General features: G+C 36.6%; 1 protein-coding gene across 1 annotated transcript in view; it reads right to left on the reverse strand.

Moving 5' to 3' along the window:
• Positions 1 to 10905, reverse strand: part of LOC139140910 (uncharacterized) — a 44415-nt gene extending 33510 nt beyond the window's left edge. Inside the window, exons 1-3 of the mRNA XM_070710388.1 lie at positions 9692 to 10905; positions 4137 to 4330; positions 375 to 526 (exon numbers count right to left, since the gene is read on the reverse strand). Of these exons, the coding sequence (XP_070566489.1) occupies positions 375 to 526; positions 4137 to 4330; positions 9692 to 10112 (767 nt within the window). The 5' untranslated portion in view covers positions 10113 to 10905. The remainder of the gene's footprint in view (positions 1 to 374; positions 527 to 4136; positions 4331 to 9691) is intronic.
• Positions 10906 to 19109: the final 8204 nt, after the last annotated feature.

Genomic DNA, 19109 nt, shown 5'->3' on the forward strand with positions numbered 1-19109 from the left:
AAATAATTAGAAGAAACGATACAGCTGGTATAGTTTGACTTCAAGAACAAAGTTAAATTTTATGAATTTCAATCTGATTTGAATTTTGCCTCTGTTTGATGTCTTTCATGTGTGATGTGATTGAAAAATCATGACCAATGTTGATTTAATTGTTGCTGTGATTGTGCCTATATGGATGAAAAAGGCTGTGTATATGAGTGCTGACTGAATTTATGAGTGTTGAGCATGCAGCCACTCAACTGAATACTTGCAAGACCTGCACCGTAATTGTTTTTGCTTGTTGTTTTGCAAGCCAATCACATGTTGAGTAAAGCACTTTGAGACACAGACAGCTACAAGAGATAGAGGGTCAATCTATACATGTTGTACCTTACCTTGTTTTTGTGGCAGAGCTACTCTGTAGTGAGTTTTGACAACTCACTTGCATAGAAGCCACAAAGGAATCCTTGGAACTCAGAAATTTGTATCGATGAAAGACATCTCCACGAAGATAAACACCATTGTTTTCGGCAGATGTCCCTGCAATCTGTAAGAAAGGTAATAAGTAAATCATCGAATAGACCTTAATTTTCTTGTTCTATTGTGAATCCAAGAATGCATAAAGTACCCCTGAAAGTACCTAAATACTGCCATATTTTACTTTCAATAGCTAGTTGACAAACAGGTTAAACAACCACAATTGGTAGGGGTGCATGTACCAAATGGTCCGTATACAGTCACATGGGCAATACTGTGCCAAGATACTTAATTATGACATACTGCTGAACTTTTTTGAATTACGAATTTCTCATAATTTAGATCAGCCTTATACTAGTGAATGCAACATGAAAATTATAAAGTTTGTTGAGTCACAAAACACTGTCTTTGTCATGAGTGGCTGATCTGTCAATTACCAAGCACTCTACAGCACTGGATGTGAAAGGACACACAATTTTCAACAACAGAAATTTTACCAGTGGACTAGAAATTGCCACATCCCTCTACATGTGAGTATGAAAATCATTGTAAATGAATCAGACTATTTGCCTGCCCCTGCACAGCCATTCCCTCGTTCTCTGAATATGGATTCAACCTGACATGCAAAAACAATAGGGTTAACCAATGTCAGGATGCCGGAAAGGTTAAGCTCCTGATGGCCCTCTACAATCAGAATGTCAGTGTTGGTATTTGAAAGTGTCCAAATCAGATGTTACTTTTAACTCTATTAACTCTTATATTATAGTCTTTGCTAATCTCTGACAGCATGTATTCTGAAACGCAATATGGAAGCTATTTGCCCTATAAATTATCACTCTCTGCGTGATGGCATCACAGTCTTCACCAACTTAGGATAACATTTGCACCAAGATGCTATAAGCAATGATCAACAACCAAAATGCTTGATAAAACCACAGAGTGTGTTTTCCTTCTTTTGGATGTATGATTTCTCACTGACATCATCAAATATAAAATTATTTTTCTGAAGCAATTTAACATACATTACATTGTGATAAGTGCAAATCTTTTTGGCTTTATATTTTTCCAGTAAAGTAATTGTCAGCATGGTCTTGCACAGGGCAGCTATTTCATCAAAATCTTTCAAAATGGCCGTCTTGTCATTACTATTGGCTAATTAGGCATATTTGGCCTGAAAACAGTAACTGAATGAGTAAAATTGTGCATGAAAAACGATAATTGTGCAACATGAATATTATTAATGAAATCATATCTCTGTCTGCATTGCGATGATTTTAAAATTATCAAGCAGAGTCATAAATGACCAGTACAATATTAAAGTACGCCACAGACAGCCAGGTAAAGTTCTGAGATTTTGTAATTATTGCCATGGTGAAAAGAAACCACAGTAAATCCTCATGGCATACTGTTATGTTTTCAAAAGTATAATATTCATATTTCATAACAATTAATGTTCACATAATCATTGTTTTTTACTATTTGTAGACCGTATGCAATTAGCCTATGGCTTTAATAAATAAAGTGTGCACCGCGACATCTATCACTAAATCACCATAGATAAAATTATGAAATATATTATATTATATTATATTATGAATAGATATTACGAAATATATTGTTGCCATAAATGAACACTGACACATCACTTTGTTAAATATTATAGTTCTTTGTCTAGTACTAATGATCATTATAGTGAACAATGTTAAATAAACCAGAGGAGCTGATGAAAAATCAAAGCACTGTTTCTTGATATTAAAACTCTGAAAAAAGTAAAAAGCTGCAACTACTGTGGTTTTTTTAGAAACAAGATACAATATGAATGAATTACAGATTTTTAGAACAGTGTAAACAAATCCTGACAAATGTACCCGCGAATTCAACCTTCCGAGAGTTCACCAGAAATGAAACATTAGACAGAATGTAATGTTTACTTTATTTTGGTTGAAATGCATTGACACCCAAAACTCTGGAAAGTTATACTCCTACCAACAAAAGTATGATCACGATGGTATGGGATATGCATGGAAACATCAACATACAATCATTCATCTGTTCCTTTAAGGTAGAATGTGCCTCAGGGACAGATATTTGGACTCTCAAACTTTTACAATTCTTTTTCTGATCTACCACTTGTGGGGGTTCATTTTAAAGCTCTTGGAGTAAGAAACACTTTATCATCTCAGATTTTCGAAAACGAAAATCATATTCTTCCCCATAGAGTTAACACAGTTATGGCGGCCATTTTGAATTTCAAATATCAGTAAATGATAGGTTACTCGCAAGTAACAAATTTTGCAAAGTAAACCCAGATTTTTATTCTACATTTGGTAAGAGTATGACTGCAGTTTCATTGAAGAAAGTTTGAGCAAAAGTTTAAGTCTTTCACTTTCAAGGCACATGCTACCTGAAAACATTAATAATTCATCAAGAGATTCAATTTCATGAAAGATGATATCAAACAGACATCATGGACATCATCACAAGGAAGATATGAAGAATATTATGTACACAGTGTGATGTTTTCTTTAAAGGCACTGGTAGTATGCAATACACTCACCGGTACCAGCACTTTTAGGCAGAGGGAGATAAACACCAATTAGCGTAATCATACATTTCTTCAGCACTCTACATCTCATAGAACGATGTGCATACAAAAAAATCATAATTTACATAGCAATGTTTTTCAAAATTTATGCTCAAACAGGTGCAGTGTTACAATGTATTTGTTGTAAAGTGAAAATCTACATCAGTTTTTATATATAAGGTATACACAAAAATGTATGAATAAAAAAGTTCAGATATGTCATGGTTGAATCACCAACTGTAGGCATTTATTAGGTGTCTTCCATTCAATGTCTATTTCACATTATTATACTTTCCAGTTTAACTTCATACTTCTCCAGTGTGTAGATTGCAATAGTATGTGGAACAAAGCAGAGCACGGTTATCATTTTGTTTGCCTTCCTTGTTGCAACTTTTCAGTCATAAATACAGACTATTTAGCCTTTTGGCAGTCATTTATGCTTACCACATGGCAAATATACCTGGCTACTTCATTTTTTTACAAAATCTGTATTTTGCAATTCACATTGTTATAATAAAAGACTCTTCTATGAATCTGTATTGTGCTTGCAATTATCCATTTGATGCCCCCCCCCCAAAAAAAAATAAATAAATAAATAAATAAGCTCCTGCAGATACATGTACATCCCTGTACCAGCAGATCTAGTTGAGAGTGAAACAGAAATTTACACTTGAAAAGCATAAAGGATTTCAATAGTCTAAAACACTGCATTTTGCTGGTCAATATAAGCCAACATTAAGTAGTGCATGGTGACAATGCTAAAAGCTCATAATCGGTTACCCGCTGTGATAGACGCTACAGTTACTGATTAATACTGGTTGGCTCATTAAAAGTTCATAAAGGCTAAATTGTAACAAGTCTGTGAGCAGATTACAGTAGATGATGGGGGAAAAAAGTTTAATATAGGTAGTTAAAAAATATTCTTGGATCCACTTTCCAGCTTTGGGAATGCCAGAGCCAGCAGATAACCGGCTAGATTTTTGAACAGTTATGAGAAAAATGCCATCACCCAATTGTTTAAGTTCACTAATCTATAAAGTATCTTTGACCATAGATCCTGTAGTGGCTTTGTGTGCTTTGACAAAAGTTTCCCTACCTGCATCGGTATTGATCTGAGAAGTTCCGAACCATCACCGAAGTTCAGAATAACCGGCACATCTATTGCAATATCTCTGTCCGCATGCGTAACAGCAGAGCTATACGCCACTGACAAGCTGACTTCAATGTATACAGTATGGATATCCCCCGTATATCTTTTCCAGCTGAGTGCTGCACGACCGGTACAGGCAACTGCAAAAGTATTACAGGAAATGAAGTTAAAAATAAAATACAATGTATTCTTTCATTAGAAATTAGAAACCATTCTTCCGATACCCTTCAAATACAATATTAGGGGATACTGAGTGAGCTCATAGTTGTATTTTTCCATTGCTCCTATTTTCATTTTTGATAAAAGATATGAACAAAATATTTTGGTGTCATTTGCATCAACTCAGAACTCCATTAGCTGTAATTATTGATGTATTTTTCAGAATTTTTGTTTTGTCAGTAAGTGACAAATTCTTGTCCGTAGACCCAAACTCACATCAAGATATTACTAATATTCAACTAACCAGTATGGTGTGTGTGGTGTTATTGTTGATAACTGAGCTCTATTCCAGACTAGAATTCATTTGTCAACGATAAAATTCACATTGTGCAAAATGTAATATGTCAGTGAGCGTGATATCCTGTACTTAAACACACTTTGTGGAGAAGAACAAGAAAATGCATTTGGTTTGCAGAAAAAAAAATAATGAAAATATTATCAAAAAGTTACGGTATTATTCTCTCTTTGAGAAGTGAGACTGAATGCATCAAATTTGCTCTGTGGTGTTCTATTCCGTCAAATACCAACGTTGATTACTCAATATGATATGAGGATTTGAAATATGTTAGGAAAGATGGACACTGTAAGAGAATACATTTCATATAATTTGACAATTTCAGCTCCAAAATGATTGTAGAATAATCCATTTCATCATTTGCTGGCAGGGTAGCCTGTACCAGATCAGGAAGTACATGACAAACCTATATATGTGAATACGCCCAGTACAGGAATGTTTACGAAATATACTCATTGTACAAAGTGGCTAAAATTAGCAACTTTCAAACCCAGAGTGGAAATAATAATTTAAGGACAGATCTTATCACTGCAATGGCAAAAGTATATCGATACTCAAAATACACCATCATGAATTGCGGCCAACACCTTTTCCCTTTACCAGTGTTTGTTTCCCTGGGATACAATTAAAGGGAAAACATGGGCATTTCAATGACAAAAATTCATTTATTTTGGTATTGGATATGTCAGTAAAAGTATTTGGATGCAAGTCAACTGCACGGAAGGCTGCAGATATTTAAGGTAGTATGCGCCTCGAAAGTGAAAGACTTAAACATTTGCTCAAACTTTTCTAAATGAAACTTTCAACCGTTCGCATCAACAATAGAAATTTGGGGTCACCGTGCAAAGTTTGGAACTAGCAAAACAAATTGCTCAACATTTTGCGATATATGAAATTCAAAATGGCCGCCATTCCTGTGTTAACTCTATGGAGGAAAATTAAATTTTGGATTTTCGAAAAAACTATGATGATGAAAGTTTTTCTTTCTCCAAGAGCTTTAAAATGAGCCCCACAAGTGGTAGATAACAAATGAATTGTAGAAATTGAGAGTCTGAATATCAGTCCCCGAGGCACGTTCTACCTTAAGTGCATGCAACCTTGACATGATATCACATGCTCATACAACTACATGGCTTCAAATGCTCATACAACTGCATGGCTTCATATGCTCATACAGCTGGCATACCCAATGCCTAGTATACTAACAAAACTTTGAATTACTCACACCTACTTGTTCATCAAATTCACACTGAAACATCATGAACCTACAAGCTGACAAGAATTCTGAGATAATGGAGTCAATTAACGCAGACCCCAGTGGGGATGATCTGATTTCAATAAACAGGCTTACTTTGTTACTCACTAAACACTTCACAGTGAAGCTTAGTAAATTCAGTGACCGTATATAACACAGCTCAGCTCAGTTAGGGCACAGCAGTTATATTAAAAGTTTACCTTCACACTGTCAGCATACTTCAAAATGATCTTAAACCACAAAAATTTTTTAAACAAGCCAATTGTTCACTCTCCTCTCTCACCAAATCCAAGCGAACAACTGGAATACAGTCAAGGGAGAAGAATTGACCTGCTGCTTCCAGGATGTCTCCTGTATGTACACTTGGCTATAAATTAAATATCTCTGCATTCCTGTTCCTTGCTAACAACTGGTGTTGGCATGTGCTGTATGCGCCAGTCCCAACTGACACTCAGTGTAGCAACCTCTCTGCTGGTTGTAACCAATGCCATAATGAGATGACAGGCTTATCTGTGTGTATCTGTGGCTTATCTCTACACCAATTACTCCCTGTATGTTTCAAGTAATTTACCATGTGTGGTTGATAGTAAAGAATGCATGTTCTATCAATATACACAAGAGAAATTTACTCAACAGTACTTAAAATAGTGATGGATTGATAGCGATGTGTGTTTTGTGGATACAATCAGCGGAACTCATACTGATATTGGGACACTCAGTTTTTTTTTCACAAGGTTATACAATTACCGTAGCAACTGTTGTATAATATAGCAGTTTCCTTTAAGCTCAGCAGGTTCTCTTTAAAGCATTTGGAGTGTCCACCAGATGCACTGAAAATTACAAGCTTAATTAAACTTTACAACCGCAGGCTTAAAGTTTATTAAGGTGCAGCAACATACACTGTATATCTTCCAAAACTGTCGTCATTTATTTGGCCGGTTCCAGAGTTGAGTTCAAACCATAGTACTGCATTGAATATGTAGAAATTTTTTCTGCTGATTTCAGTACTACTACGTCTTATAACTGCAAAAGAGCTTTGAACCTATACAGATTTTAAAGTGAAACACCATCCGATGTTTCATGTTTGAGAACTGCACACTTCAGTGCATCAACCGACTAAACTGCTAAAGTACTTTTAAATATGCTCAGTGACTGTTCAGCTGGTCATTATGGTGTATGGCTATGTATACACTTCTTGCAAAGACTTTAATACTGTGATCAGCTCGTACTGCAAAAGTTGGTTTGCTAGCACAAACAGTTTCATTGTTGACTTAGAACATAATTCAATACAGAATATTTGTATTTCTCACAGTTGGCATAATATTGAGAAACACTGCAACATAAAGATATGAAAGTCATATCGTCTTATAGCTTTGCTGGCCCAAAAATAATACAGGAAGACTGGGAAAATTGGAATGGATGGCATGGGTAGACTAAACAGAGCAAGGTGTTTTCTTATCGTGCAAATGGTCAACAATAGTAATGTTTTACTGCACTCAGAGTACAGTTTCCACTTTTCAGCTCACTGTATACTCCACAATGGCGATGCCTTGCACATGCATGCCTTTGCCTTTGAGAATCAATGCAAACACAGCTATTCAGGCAAGGCTTTTTATGGGATGAGCTGCCCTGGATGGCAGACTTTAGACATACACAATAGGCCATAGCAAAGAATACAATAAATCAAAACATTACAAACCAAAAAAAATATCATTTTTTCAAAACATTTAGGATAGGTATCAGTTGAAACTAAGAGGGGAAGGCGAGATATCAACAATATTTGAATAATTCTACTGTCTCAAAACTTCGCAGAGCTTTAACCAGGATTATTAAAATCATCCAGGGGTGTGGCAACTTTTCCTTTCCGTACACTGGGCTCAGCTGATAACTGCCTGACTGTTCATAGGAAGTACTACGCTTTATTTTCAAGAATTTTTTTCCCCAGAATGTATGAAAAGCCATATTTTTGTAACACACATGTAATAATACAGTGTACCAGACTCTGTCAGGTGAGCTGGTGAGCTTTCCCCTGTGACCACTCACAGGGGAAAGTGTGCGTGAATAACTGCTGAGTCAGCGTTTTTCCCCCCACGCTGTTTTGTGAGTTCACTGATGCAATCAATCTGTAGGCAAATCTTGGTTATAAAATCAGTTCACTAAGACTAAGCCTTGACTCATGAATGTTGTTTTGGTAATGACGTTAATGGATCGCCTGTATCTTAGTGTACATTCACCATGCATTGTTTACAACCCTATTCATGTCTGGGAAGATAAATTCAATCTTCAATGATTAAAGAATTGACTGAGCACTCAAAGTCTGTATAGACAAACCAAATAGTGAATGGTATATTACCATGCTCAAGGAAGATGATTAAGAAATGCTGAGACTATTTGAACAAATAAGCTCTGAAACATCGTCATAAAAGGATATGCACCACTCTAGAAAAGTGATATCAAGATTATCTATTGAAAGGATCATTGGGAGCTATCTAATAACTTGACGGAAGTAATCACTAATCTGCAGAAGTGATGAAATCCTAAACTGAAGAGGAATGAAAGTGTGGAATTTGCATTGTGTTTTTCGATGGAAATTGAGAGGCAGCAACTATATACACCGTATACCGGAATCTAGTAGAGCAGAAATTTATGCTGGCTTTTGTGGATGGTATCATTCCAGAAAAAGTAAACACAAGTTGGCACTGCAGTGTAAATACACTGCATAATAGAAGCTATCACTGTTTGATGAATGTCATCACATGTGTGAAGTCTATACACTAGCCAGCCACTGTACTGTCAAGTGCATGTGGCCACCCTCAAACTGACTACTAGTCTAGCAATCCGTGGCCTTACGTCTGTTGTGCAACAGTTTACGTGTATCTCAGCTTCATGGCGTTTCAGATGTATTTTGCTAGCTACCTGTCGATTGACTCAGTTTGCAAATTGTGATAAATGCATGTACTCTTCGATTTACCAAAACCAACACCGAGCACGATTACCGGTACACCCAATAGCGAGCGCTTCAGCTATGTTATCGCATTAGCTCACCCCTGCTGATAACGTTGAAAGGCGTAGCGCGCACGTGAAAACACGCTGAGTGAGATCATTGTATCTGTTGACATAACATTTAGAATATCATTTCAATTGCGTGATTGACATATAAATCATAATCACTTATCGGTTTGTTTGGGGGAAAATATCGTACAAATCATTTGAATTGAAGAGTAACCTCAGCGATTATCTGCGTTCTTCGATCGAATTTCAGCGGTTGAGATTTTGAAATGCACTGATTCAGAGAGCACAAAGTCCGGACTTGTCCTGTGGCAACGACCATCATCTTCTGTCAACAGAGCGAGTTTGTTAATCAAGGAAAAACATCACAATATGTACAGATGCGCATGTTAACTAAAATGCTCAAACGCTTCTCTTCCAAGACTGTTTCATTCTTTCGTTCGACTTTGTTCCCTGAATAACTTAAACGAACCATACCACTACTTTGCAGTCTTTTCTGACCACGCACCTTGCTGCACGTACAATATCAGAACATGGGGGAACCAAATAGTACACAGCAAGGAATGGACTGCATTCAACCGATCGAATCTACATTGACGCACTGTCAATGAATGTAACTCGAAATAATGGGAAGTATCCGATTTTACTAATCTTGCGAAGAACAGTCTCAGAATTTTTACATTGTAAAGGATCGACTGTGCGTCATGCAGAGTCTATACATACCTCTGTCGTTCGCAACGATCGATGCCTTGAACACGTTGTTTCTCTGCAACTGTTTTCCGTCTTCGTGACGATTCATTTCTGATCGAATGGAGTTTGGAGAGTTATGCAAAGGATGACCATTCCCCTGGCTAAAGTGAAAATTACCCCTGTCCTGTTTCAAATAGTCTCCCTCACTGCTTTCCTCTTTCCGGACACCCTCTCCGGGTGAGAACGTGAGCTTCTGTTGCGCGTCGTCCATACCCCGGCTAGCTGCTAATCCTCCTCCCCCAAAAGGTGTCCTTGAATCGCCGTCTCCCTGTGTGACCGACTTCTGCTGAATTCCGGCGCCCTTGCGCGATGACATCGGACGAACATTTTCGGTGGCATACACCAACGCGATGCAAAGTGTTACTAAGAAGGCACAAGTCGATGCGTTTTCCATGTTCGCCACGTCTGCTCAAGACATAACCGGGTGCTGATGAAACGATTGAGGTTTTGGAAAGTAATGATCGAGTCCAGCGACACCAAAACGGCGATGGCGCGACTGAGTTGACAAAATTTCAAGAACTGCAGGTCGCATCCATCGCAACAAACGTCGGAGTGGGAGGAAAGCGCTTCTGTGTAGAAAATGATGGATACCTTTACGGCTGACACCGCTGTGTATTTGCTCAAAGCAATAACTCAGCCACTGATCACAGCGCTTCTGTATCAGTTAGCTACAGTCACTTGAAATAACACACACGAGTGGTGGACGCTCCTCGTTGCCCGACGATCACCAGATTTTTGTTAAAATGCTCAACAGCAAACTTCGCCAAGTCGTCGCTCATGAATAAATAACGACGCCCTGATGTTAATGTGCTATACTTCAATGCTACGGCTAGGGTTGCTTTCCACGGCACTTTTCAGGCTCCTCCCAAATTGATTGGTCTTGTCATGCCCACACACGAGTGGATCCGCGCCACTTGAGATTTATAGATTGGGCAAGTTCATCTGAGGGCACGGTTCAACCGATGCGGACACAAACTTTGCCGTATCGTGACCGCGTCGTGTGCTGCATTTAACCTCGTCCACTGTGAAACTTACGATTCGGAAAGCAGGTGGAAAAGCCGAGCAAGTGTCCCAATCTTCCTCACTGGAAGTATAGGCTGTTCTTGGTGTCCGCTGCAACAAGTTGACGTGGGTTGTACCGAGACCAGTGCTCAGGATGCTCATCTCTTTCTGGGCGTGCTAACTCTGGTTACGAGCAAGTAGCTGGCGCTCTTTGTCATTCGAGGGGTAGCATTGATCCTGTAATTATACCTCTAGCTCCACGGTGTAAGCTGTTTACCGGATACGATAGAGTCCTTGTGTAGTAATACACAGCAATCACACTCGCTGCGTAAAACGAAGCATTTTTGTTGATCCACTTTCGCATTCAACGCAACAAATTGGAAACCGTACTCAAAATGCACTGTAAATCTATACGACGTGTGACGCGTTTAGAGATTAAACGCCAGCGTTTAAAAATTAAACACCTGTGTTTATTAAAGTGTCGACGTGTTTAGAAACTAAATGTCTGTGTTTATTAGCATATTCCCACTGTGAGTTCCATGATCACGGGAAACTCTGACATGTTTCCTATTTAAAGTTTACTCGACGAACATTTGCGTATTATAAAATTTAATCATTTAACATACTTATTGTAAATTATATGTTAAAATATTAACTTGCAAAATATTACATCATTGCCGTTCGTGTAATTTTATTTATATCGATTCGGTTACATAAAATTCTCATTAATTCATTATTTCACATGGAAAAATAGTCTATATAATATTTTTGAGCTATATTTTTTATGTTAAACATATTTTTCTTAAACGTAATGTACATGCAGCTAGTGAATATAAACGCCGGTGTTTAATACGTCCTCTGTTGTAAACACAACCGTAAACACCTTATGTGTTACTCTCCCATGTTGCACTGCGGCTTTGCAGGGGGTAGCGCATGCGCGTAAGTCATAAACAGTGGCGCGTCCTACGAAGATGTCTGCTGCGTTTCGGACTCGCTGTTTTGACGTCCGTCTTCGACAGGAAGAGCATAATTCAGGTAATTATATTAATGTTTATCTGTAAACACCCAAGCTTATAAAGCGTTTGAATGATTATCGTTTATTTTTGAAGGTCCCTTTATTGATAATTTTCACGCGCAGTTCTAGTGTCAATACGATAGCAATGCAAATATCCTATGTTATTTTGTACATCATAACATTGCCGTCACATTGAGGTGTACGATGTACATTCCGGACATATTATTTGGGACATATGATGCATCTTCTTGACTGAAATCTATATTGTAATTCTTACCGACAATAAAAACAATGGGGTTCTGTCATAATATTGGATTTATACAGCGTGTGACAAACTGGTATTTTTATCAGTCTATATGCAAATGAGGTAATCGATATGCAAATTTAATAAACAAGGTCTTTGAGGGAAACTACTTTCTGTTTTTAAATATCTCTACGAGTATAAGACGCTGAAGACCGTTTATATTTATTTCATTCCGACGATTCGGACTGAACTGATTGCTGTTTTCAACGTTTTGCCGATTCTAAAGTTGGGTACTATTTTTAACCAATTAAAAAACACATTTTGCTGCAGTTTGTTTTAAATTTACCTATGGTATTTAACAACTTATTTTCTTGTGCAATAACAGTCCTAATAAGTGATAATATGCAAACTCTCATGAATGTGTGGTTGACCTCATTTAGATTTTTTTCAAATGGTGATGAAATATGTATATTTGTATTTTTAAGGTGATGTTTGTTGTTTTTTGGTTAAAAATATCTTAATATCATCTTCAAATCTACTTGCCAGATAGCTTTGATATTTGAGATTAAGGTGTATTGGGTTTACCTATTTCAGATTTATCAAATTGTGCAGAAATATACAATTTTGTACTTTTATGTCTAAGGCAAATTTTCTATTTTTTGTCAGTGTTTATTTTGATAAAACCGCTTGTTTGATAGCTTTGATATTTTGTTAACAGGTTCAGAGTGATGATAAAAATATCACATATTAAAATTATGATGAAATCTACTACTCTGTATTTTGGGGCAATTTTTCCAATTTTTGGTCATATAAATTTGTTTCTCAAAATGTAATCATCTGATAGCTTTGATATTTGGTATGCAGGTTCTTAGGGATTAACATTCATGTAATATATCAAAATTATGACGAAATTTGCAATTTTGTATTTTCGGAGTAATTTTTGCCAGATTTTTGTAAAACAATTCTTTCTCAAAAACTACTCATCTGATAGCTTTGGTATTTGGTATATTCCAAGGGATTAACTATATGTGATGTATTGATACTGTAATGAAATTTGCAAATTACTTTTTATTGGAGAAATTTTGCCATTCTTGGTCAAAAAATTTTTTTCTAAAAAACTACTTGTCTGACAGCTTGGATATTTGGTATGTAGGTTTCTAGGGATAAACTATGTCTGATATATTGGAATTACGATGAAATCTGTGATTTTGTATTATGGGGAGCTTTTTGCCATTTTTTGTAAAAAAAAATTCTTTCTCTAAAAGTGCACATCTGATAACTTGGACATTTGCTATGCAGGTTCCTCTAGGGATTACTTCAATGTGATATATTGACATTACAATGAAATCTGGAGTTTTGTATTTTTGGGAAATTTTTACCATTTTTCTTTAAAAGCGTTTCTCAAAAACAACTTGTGTGATTGCTTTAATATTGGGATGTAGGTTGCTCATGTGATAGTTTAATATTCGGTTTACAGGTTCCTGATGATTAACTAAACGTGATCTATCGAAACTGTGATAAAACCTGCAAATTTGTTTTTTGTGCAATTTTTGCCATTTTTGGTCAAAAAAGTACTTGTCTGATGGCTTTCAAATTTGGTATGCAGGTTCATAGGGATTATCTTAATGTGATATTTTGAAATTACAATGAAATCTTCATTGCATATTTTGCAGCTATTTTTGCTACTTTTCGTCACCCCATCCTGAAATGAGCTATCAAACATTACCAGCTTCATGAACACATGTGTCACAAATAGTTATTCTCTATGTAACACAACAGAGATCTTACGACCGTTAGGTCGCTTGTTTCACTAAATTCAAATGGATGAATCAAACTGCCTAACACTTTTAGTGTTGAGGTATGAACTTGGAGACTATTTTTAAAGACGTAAAATCTATTGCGGTGATCTGATGCAACCATTGCGGAGGAATGAATGAAAGCCCATCATGTCTTCAAATTAAGTCTTATGAGATACTGACTTTTTAACTCTGCTATAAGTGACAAATGATTTAGAAATGTGTGTATATGTATCTGGGGCAATATTTTGTGTTTATGATCAAAATTTCATAACTAAAACCGTTTGTCCAAAATTTTTTGTACAGTTTGCTCAGGGTGATCTTAGTCAGTTTGGTTCAAAATTGTAGTAAAATTTGAAAATTTACATTATTTGGGCAATTTTTACTGATTTTGGTCAAAAAATCTTCTCTGAAATCACATGTTCGATAACTTTGATACTTAATGTTAAGGTTCTTTAGATTGTCCTCAGTAAATTTTGTTCTTATCATGCTACAATTTGCCTATTCTTATTTTTTGACATTTTTTTTCCATTTTTCTGTAAAAAATCTTAAGGTTCCAAGACAAGAAATTTACTTTTTTAGTCTAACAATTCTCTGGTGGTTAATAAGCTCAGAACCCCCATAAATTATAATTTCCTGACAGCCTACGTTTTGGTAACCACTGTATCACCATTGTTACATAACTCATGTGACAGGTAATTAGGATAACCTTTAATTGGTTTTCCAAATGTTTTGTCCCAATAGCCTACTTCAAAATATCTGACTCAAACTTTCTGGAATGCAAGCTGTCACAACGCTCTTCTATCGTCCTTAGTTTTTTTGGAGTACAATTTTAAAGAAATCAACTTGGGTTAAACTCACCACTCTAGAAGTTTTTCTGGCATAAAAATTGTTTTAGGAGGTTTAAAAAATTCTGAGACACACTTTGGAAGATCCTTAAGACAGCTTGAGCTTACACATATTTCAGCCAAAGCATTGAAACAAAACACTGGGAAACCGATTTTTGAAAGCTTATAAAAATTACCTCTCACGTGATAGTTATGTAAACAATGGTAACTATGGTAACCAAAATGTTCTCCTATATCTAGGCTTTCTGAAAATATAATTTACAGGGGGTGTGAGCTTATTAAGTACTAGAGAATTGTTATCTTAAAAAGGTAAATTTCTTGTTTTGGAATCTTAAATTGCTCATCAGACTACTTTGAAATTTGATGTGAAGGTTGGTGTGGATGATCAATATCAGTTTTGTACAAATTGTGAAAAAATCTGCAAAACTGTATTTATCAAGTAATTTTTGCTGTTTTTGTTTTAAAAAATCCAAAAATCATCTAAGTTCTTAGAATCCCATTGTCCGATTGCTTTTGTGTACAGGTTTGTAGGTATGACCTGATTCAGATTTGTTGAAATTATTTCAAATCTTGACACATATTTTTGAGTATTTTTGCTGGTTTTGGTCATTCAAATGATATGTTTGTCTGGGCAGTTGGCTATACATGCTACATTATTCTTGCACAGATTAATGATCAATAGTACCACTATGCAACATTACATCCCATAATGTACAGGATAAACTGAATGCAACACATATCACAAGATGTATAAATTATGGCTCAACATCTGGTTTCATAGAGTTCATCTGATTTCTTACATCTTTTTGTCTACTATTTTTCCTGTACATTATTGGATGTAATATTGCATAGTGGTACTATTGATCATTAATCTGTGCAAGAATAATGTAGCATGTAACAATAGCTTGCTTTAGTCATACTTCTAATCACAAGTATATTAATCAATGCATTACACATTCTCTATTTCCAATAGGAGGTTCCAGATGCTGACAATGAAGTTTATTTCAAGAGCAGGGAACTTGAATCGCCGAATCTTGTCGTCTTTCTTGAAGATATGAAACTCAAACGCATTTTGTAAAGGCTGACAGTAAGGTTATTGACTGTTAATGTGAGAGTGTTGAATATGGCAGTTCACAGTGCCAGGTTTATGAACAATGGGACCTTTGATTATGTTTGCTTCTATACAAGTTTCCTGTGTATTCCATTTAGCACACTGTATCCAGTCTTTTTTTTTGAAACTATGTCCTATGACATAATTTTGAAGGTAATTGTTAGTGTGATAAACACTTTTGATAGACATGTTTATATGTTTTTTGAATAAACATGTTTAGGTCATAAACACTTATATGTGTTTAAAAAGTGTAACAACCCAATAAACATATAAGTCTGTTTAGTTGTTAAACGCATTGACACGTTTATTAATAAAAACACCAGTGTTTAAATCCTAAATATGTGTGTTTATTAATTAAACATTTCAAGTGTTTACTATATCTTAAACACCTTAACGTGTTTACTAAGTGTAACAGATAAGTGTTTATTTATGTGTTTAGAAGTTAAACACTTGGATTTACAGTATGGGATGGCTACGAAAACGCAAAGTTTTATCAGAGGGACCGTGGTTTTGTAAGCGGGAGATGCCACGTCTGCGCTTGCTACCACGGATTACAACGTTCTGCTTCGTTTAACTCGCACAGGAAAGCAGGACAAGAGAAGAAAAAATAACTTAAATGTCAAATTGTTTTCAGGGCTGTATCGTGAGACCTTTTCTTTCAAAGAAGAGGGTGTCTGAATTGGCGGAGTGGCCTTTCAAGCCATACACAGTGGACTTTTCCCACACTATATACGTCGTCCGCGTATCCCTTTATTGCCCGACAATCAAATTAGCAATTTTCATGCAAATAACTGGCATTAAGTGTAGGGTCTCAATGCGAGTGCACCTTCACTCGAAAAGTCAGGTGGACTACATTTCACCCTGCAAAAAAAAAGCGCGCGAAGGCAACACCTTGCTTGCATTATAAAGCTGTCACCGGTTAAAATTAACCTGTGCGATAGCTCTGCCTGGCAAGATCGTTTGTTACCGACTACACACAGCCCCACCACGCAGAGTTACATTGTGCGGATAACCCTCTTCTCGGTAGCGGTGCACAGTTACGAGGCAACCACTGTACGATGTTTACCGACCGCATAGCTCGTGTTTTACTGCGTACGTATTTCATCATATTTCATCGTGAAAAACCTTGCCCTCGAGACAGATCAAAAGGATATGATCTCGTCGCGAGCTGTGGTTCCAACATGCCTCGCCTCCTTTTAATAATCTGACACTTTTAATACCTGTGAGCATGGAGGTAGTAGGAGCATGCTGTGAGGTAGTGCGCTTTACGAAACTGAAAATATCAACGTTTTGCTCTTGCTCAAACTTTCCCCAATGAAACTTTGAACCATTCTATTTCATAACTAAGAATAAAATCACCTCAACTTTGCGAATTTTGGCACTCGAGAAACAAATTGCCTTCTAAAAATCTACCGGAATTTATATTCAAACGGCTGCTATCCCTATGCAGTGAAAAAATAAATTTTCGATTTTCTCAAAAACATGGTGAAAACTATTTAGTTCACAGACTTTCAAACGGGGATCACACGAGAAGACCGCGCGACCGGCAAAGTGGTGTAAAAAATTTGAGAATCCGAATATCGGTCCTCGAGGCGCAATTCTACCTCTAGGGATGACCATTACCACCCAAACACTATTCCTTATCTTTCTTGCTGTGAGCGATGTGGCCACCAGAATGCCGTGAATGTTGCGAAGACTTAAAAAAAACCTACATTTTGCTATGATGATTCCCTGGCTGAAACAATGCAGTGATTGAAATGGAACAACATCAATACACTTGGCGGCTTTTCTCCCTTTGGCGCCGTAGTGATGAAACCCTCTTCAGGGCATCTTGTTAAAGGTGCCCTAGTACAACAAGAGATCTTTTCGGGCGGGGGTGGGGGTACCAGACAAGTACCATAGTCTAGATCTGTTGCTCACACACCGTCCGTTGCCAAGGAAGAGTGGTATCATTTCAATTCTTCTATCAACGGCATATGGCCAGGATTTAAGGGTTGGAAGTATTTCTCCCCTTTGTATCACTTTCACTCTAAACAAAACATTTTAACAAACATATTCACAGTCAAACCTTCTCTACGTGTAGAGCTTTTCTCTCTAAGTACAATAAAAACCAACAAACACAAAGACACTGACTGAAAGCAAAACAAAAAGCAAATGCAATGGACAATCAGGAAAGTAAAGCCAAGTTTGGGGTAACAAAAGAGTATATATGATTAAGCGCAATGTAATTGCAAAAACATGAATTAGAGGCTTCAGTTATTCTCCGAGTGTTCGACTTTTAAATTTGCGTATAAATTTTGTAATGTGGTCTGTTCCTTTTAACCATTTGCCACTTTTCCAGTCCCATCAAAATTTCAGTACAACATTTTACCAATTTTTATTAATGTTTCTGTATTTTTCTGATAATTTTGGACCAAGTGGGCATTGCATTTCATGAGCTAGTTTTTTATCAAAATTTTGGTAAAAATCTGAAAAAATTTGACTGGGGTATCTTTTACAAAGGCAACAAAAATGGACTTTGGCGCTTAAAGGGTTAACCCTTTGAGTGCTGGAATTTTTCCCACCAAAATTTTAGTGCAGTATTTTACCAATTTTTATGAATTTTTCTGTAATTTTTTTGATTATTTTGGACCAAATGGACACCACATTTCATTGGCTACAGTCTTTTATCAAAATTTTGGCAAAATTCTGAAAAAAATTGACTAGGGTATATTTTTTATAGGTGACAAAAATTGACTTTGGCGCTCAAAGGGTTAAACATTCCAACAAATGCCTGAAAGATGATGGTGAAAAAATACTGTATTTGCAACTGTATATTCCAACCTGCTCAGTGTTGTCAAAAGACTCAATTAGTCATGAGGGTCAGTGCACTCACCATAGTGAATATAACTACACTAAGACCCAGTGAAAGCTTGTTTGCCGCGTGTTTTGGGAAAGTGACCTAAGGTACATGTACTGTCTAGATTACATAGACCAGCTGCATATACTCTGCATCTCATCCATCAATTGCTATATTATTCTTGGGGAGGCAGATGAATGTTTGTTGTTTTAACTTCAAACTGGTTGTTTGTTGCAGTGGGTTTTTAAAATTTTGATCATGCACCTGTATAAATGTGAGTCTGAAGTGACTAAAAAGGACCATAGATTAACATCAGATAGGTCTCAATGGCAAAGATAGCTATAAAGGGCATCTGCAGGTATCCCAGGCACGTAACGGTTCTTATTATTGGTGAGAGAGATTGCTTCCAGAGCAAGATTCCTATAATGGTTGAACCTCCAGATGTCAATGACACAGGCATGTAGAGTGTCACCATGCATTTATGTGATTTGTCTTCAAAACCTAACACCTTGTGACTCGGACAAAAAAAAAGAAAG

This window comes from Ptychodera flava, chromosome 9, assembly GCF_041260155.1.
Source record: "Ptychodera flava strain L36383 chromosome 9, AS_Pfla_20210202, whole genome shotgun sequence".
In the NCBI taxonomy this organism is placed as follows: domain Eukaryota; kingdom Metazoa; phylum Hemichordata; class Enteropneusta; family Ptychoderidae; genus Ptychodera; species Ptychodera flava.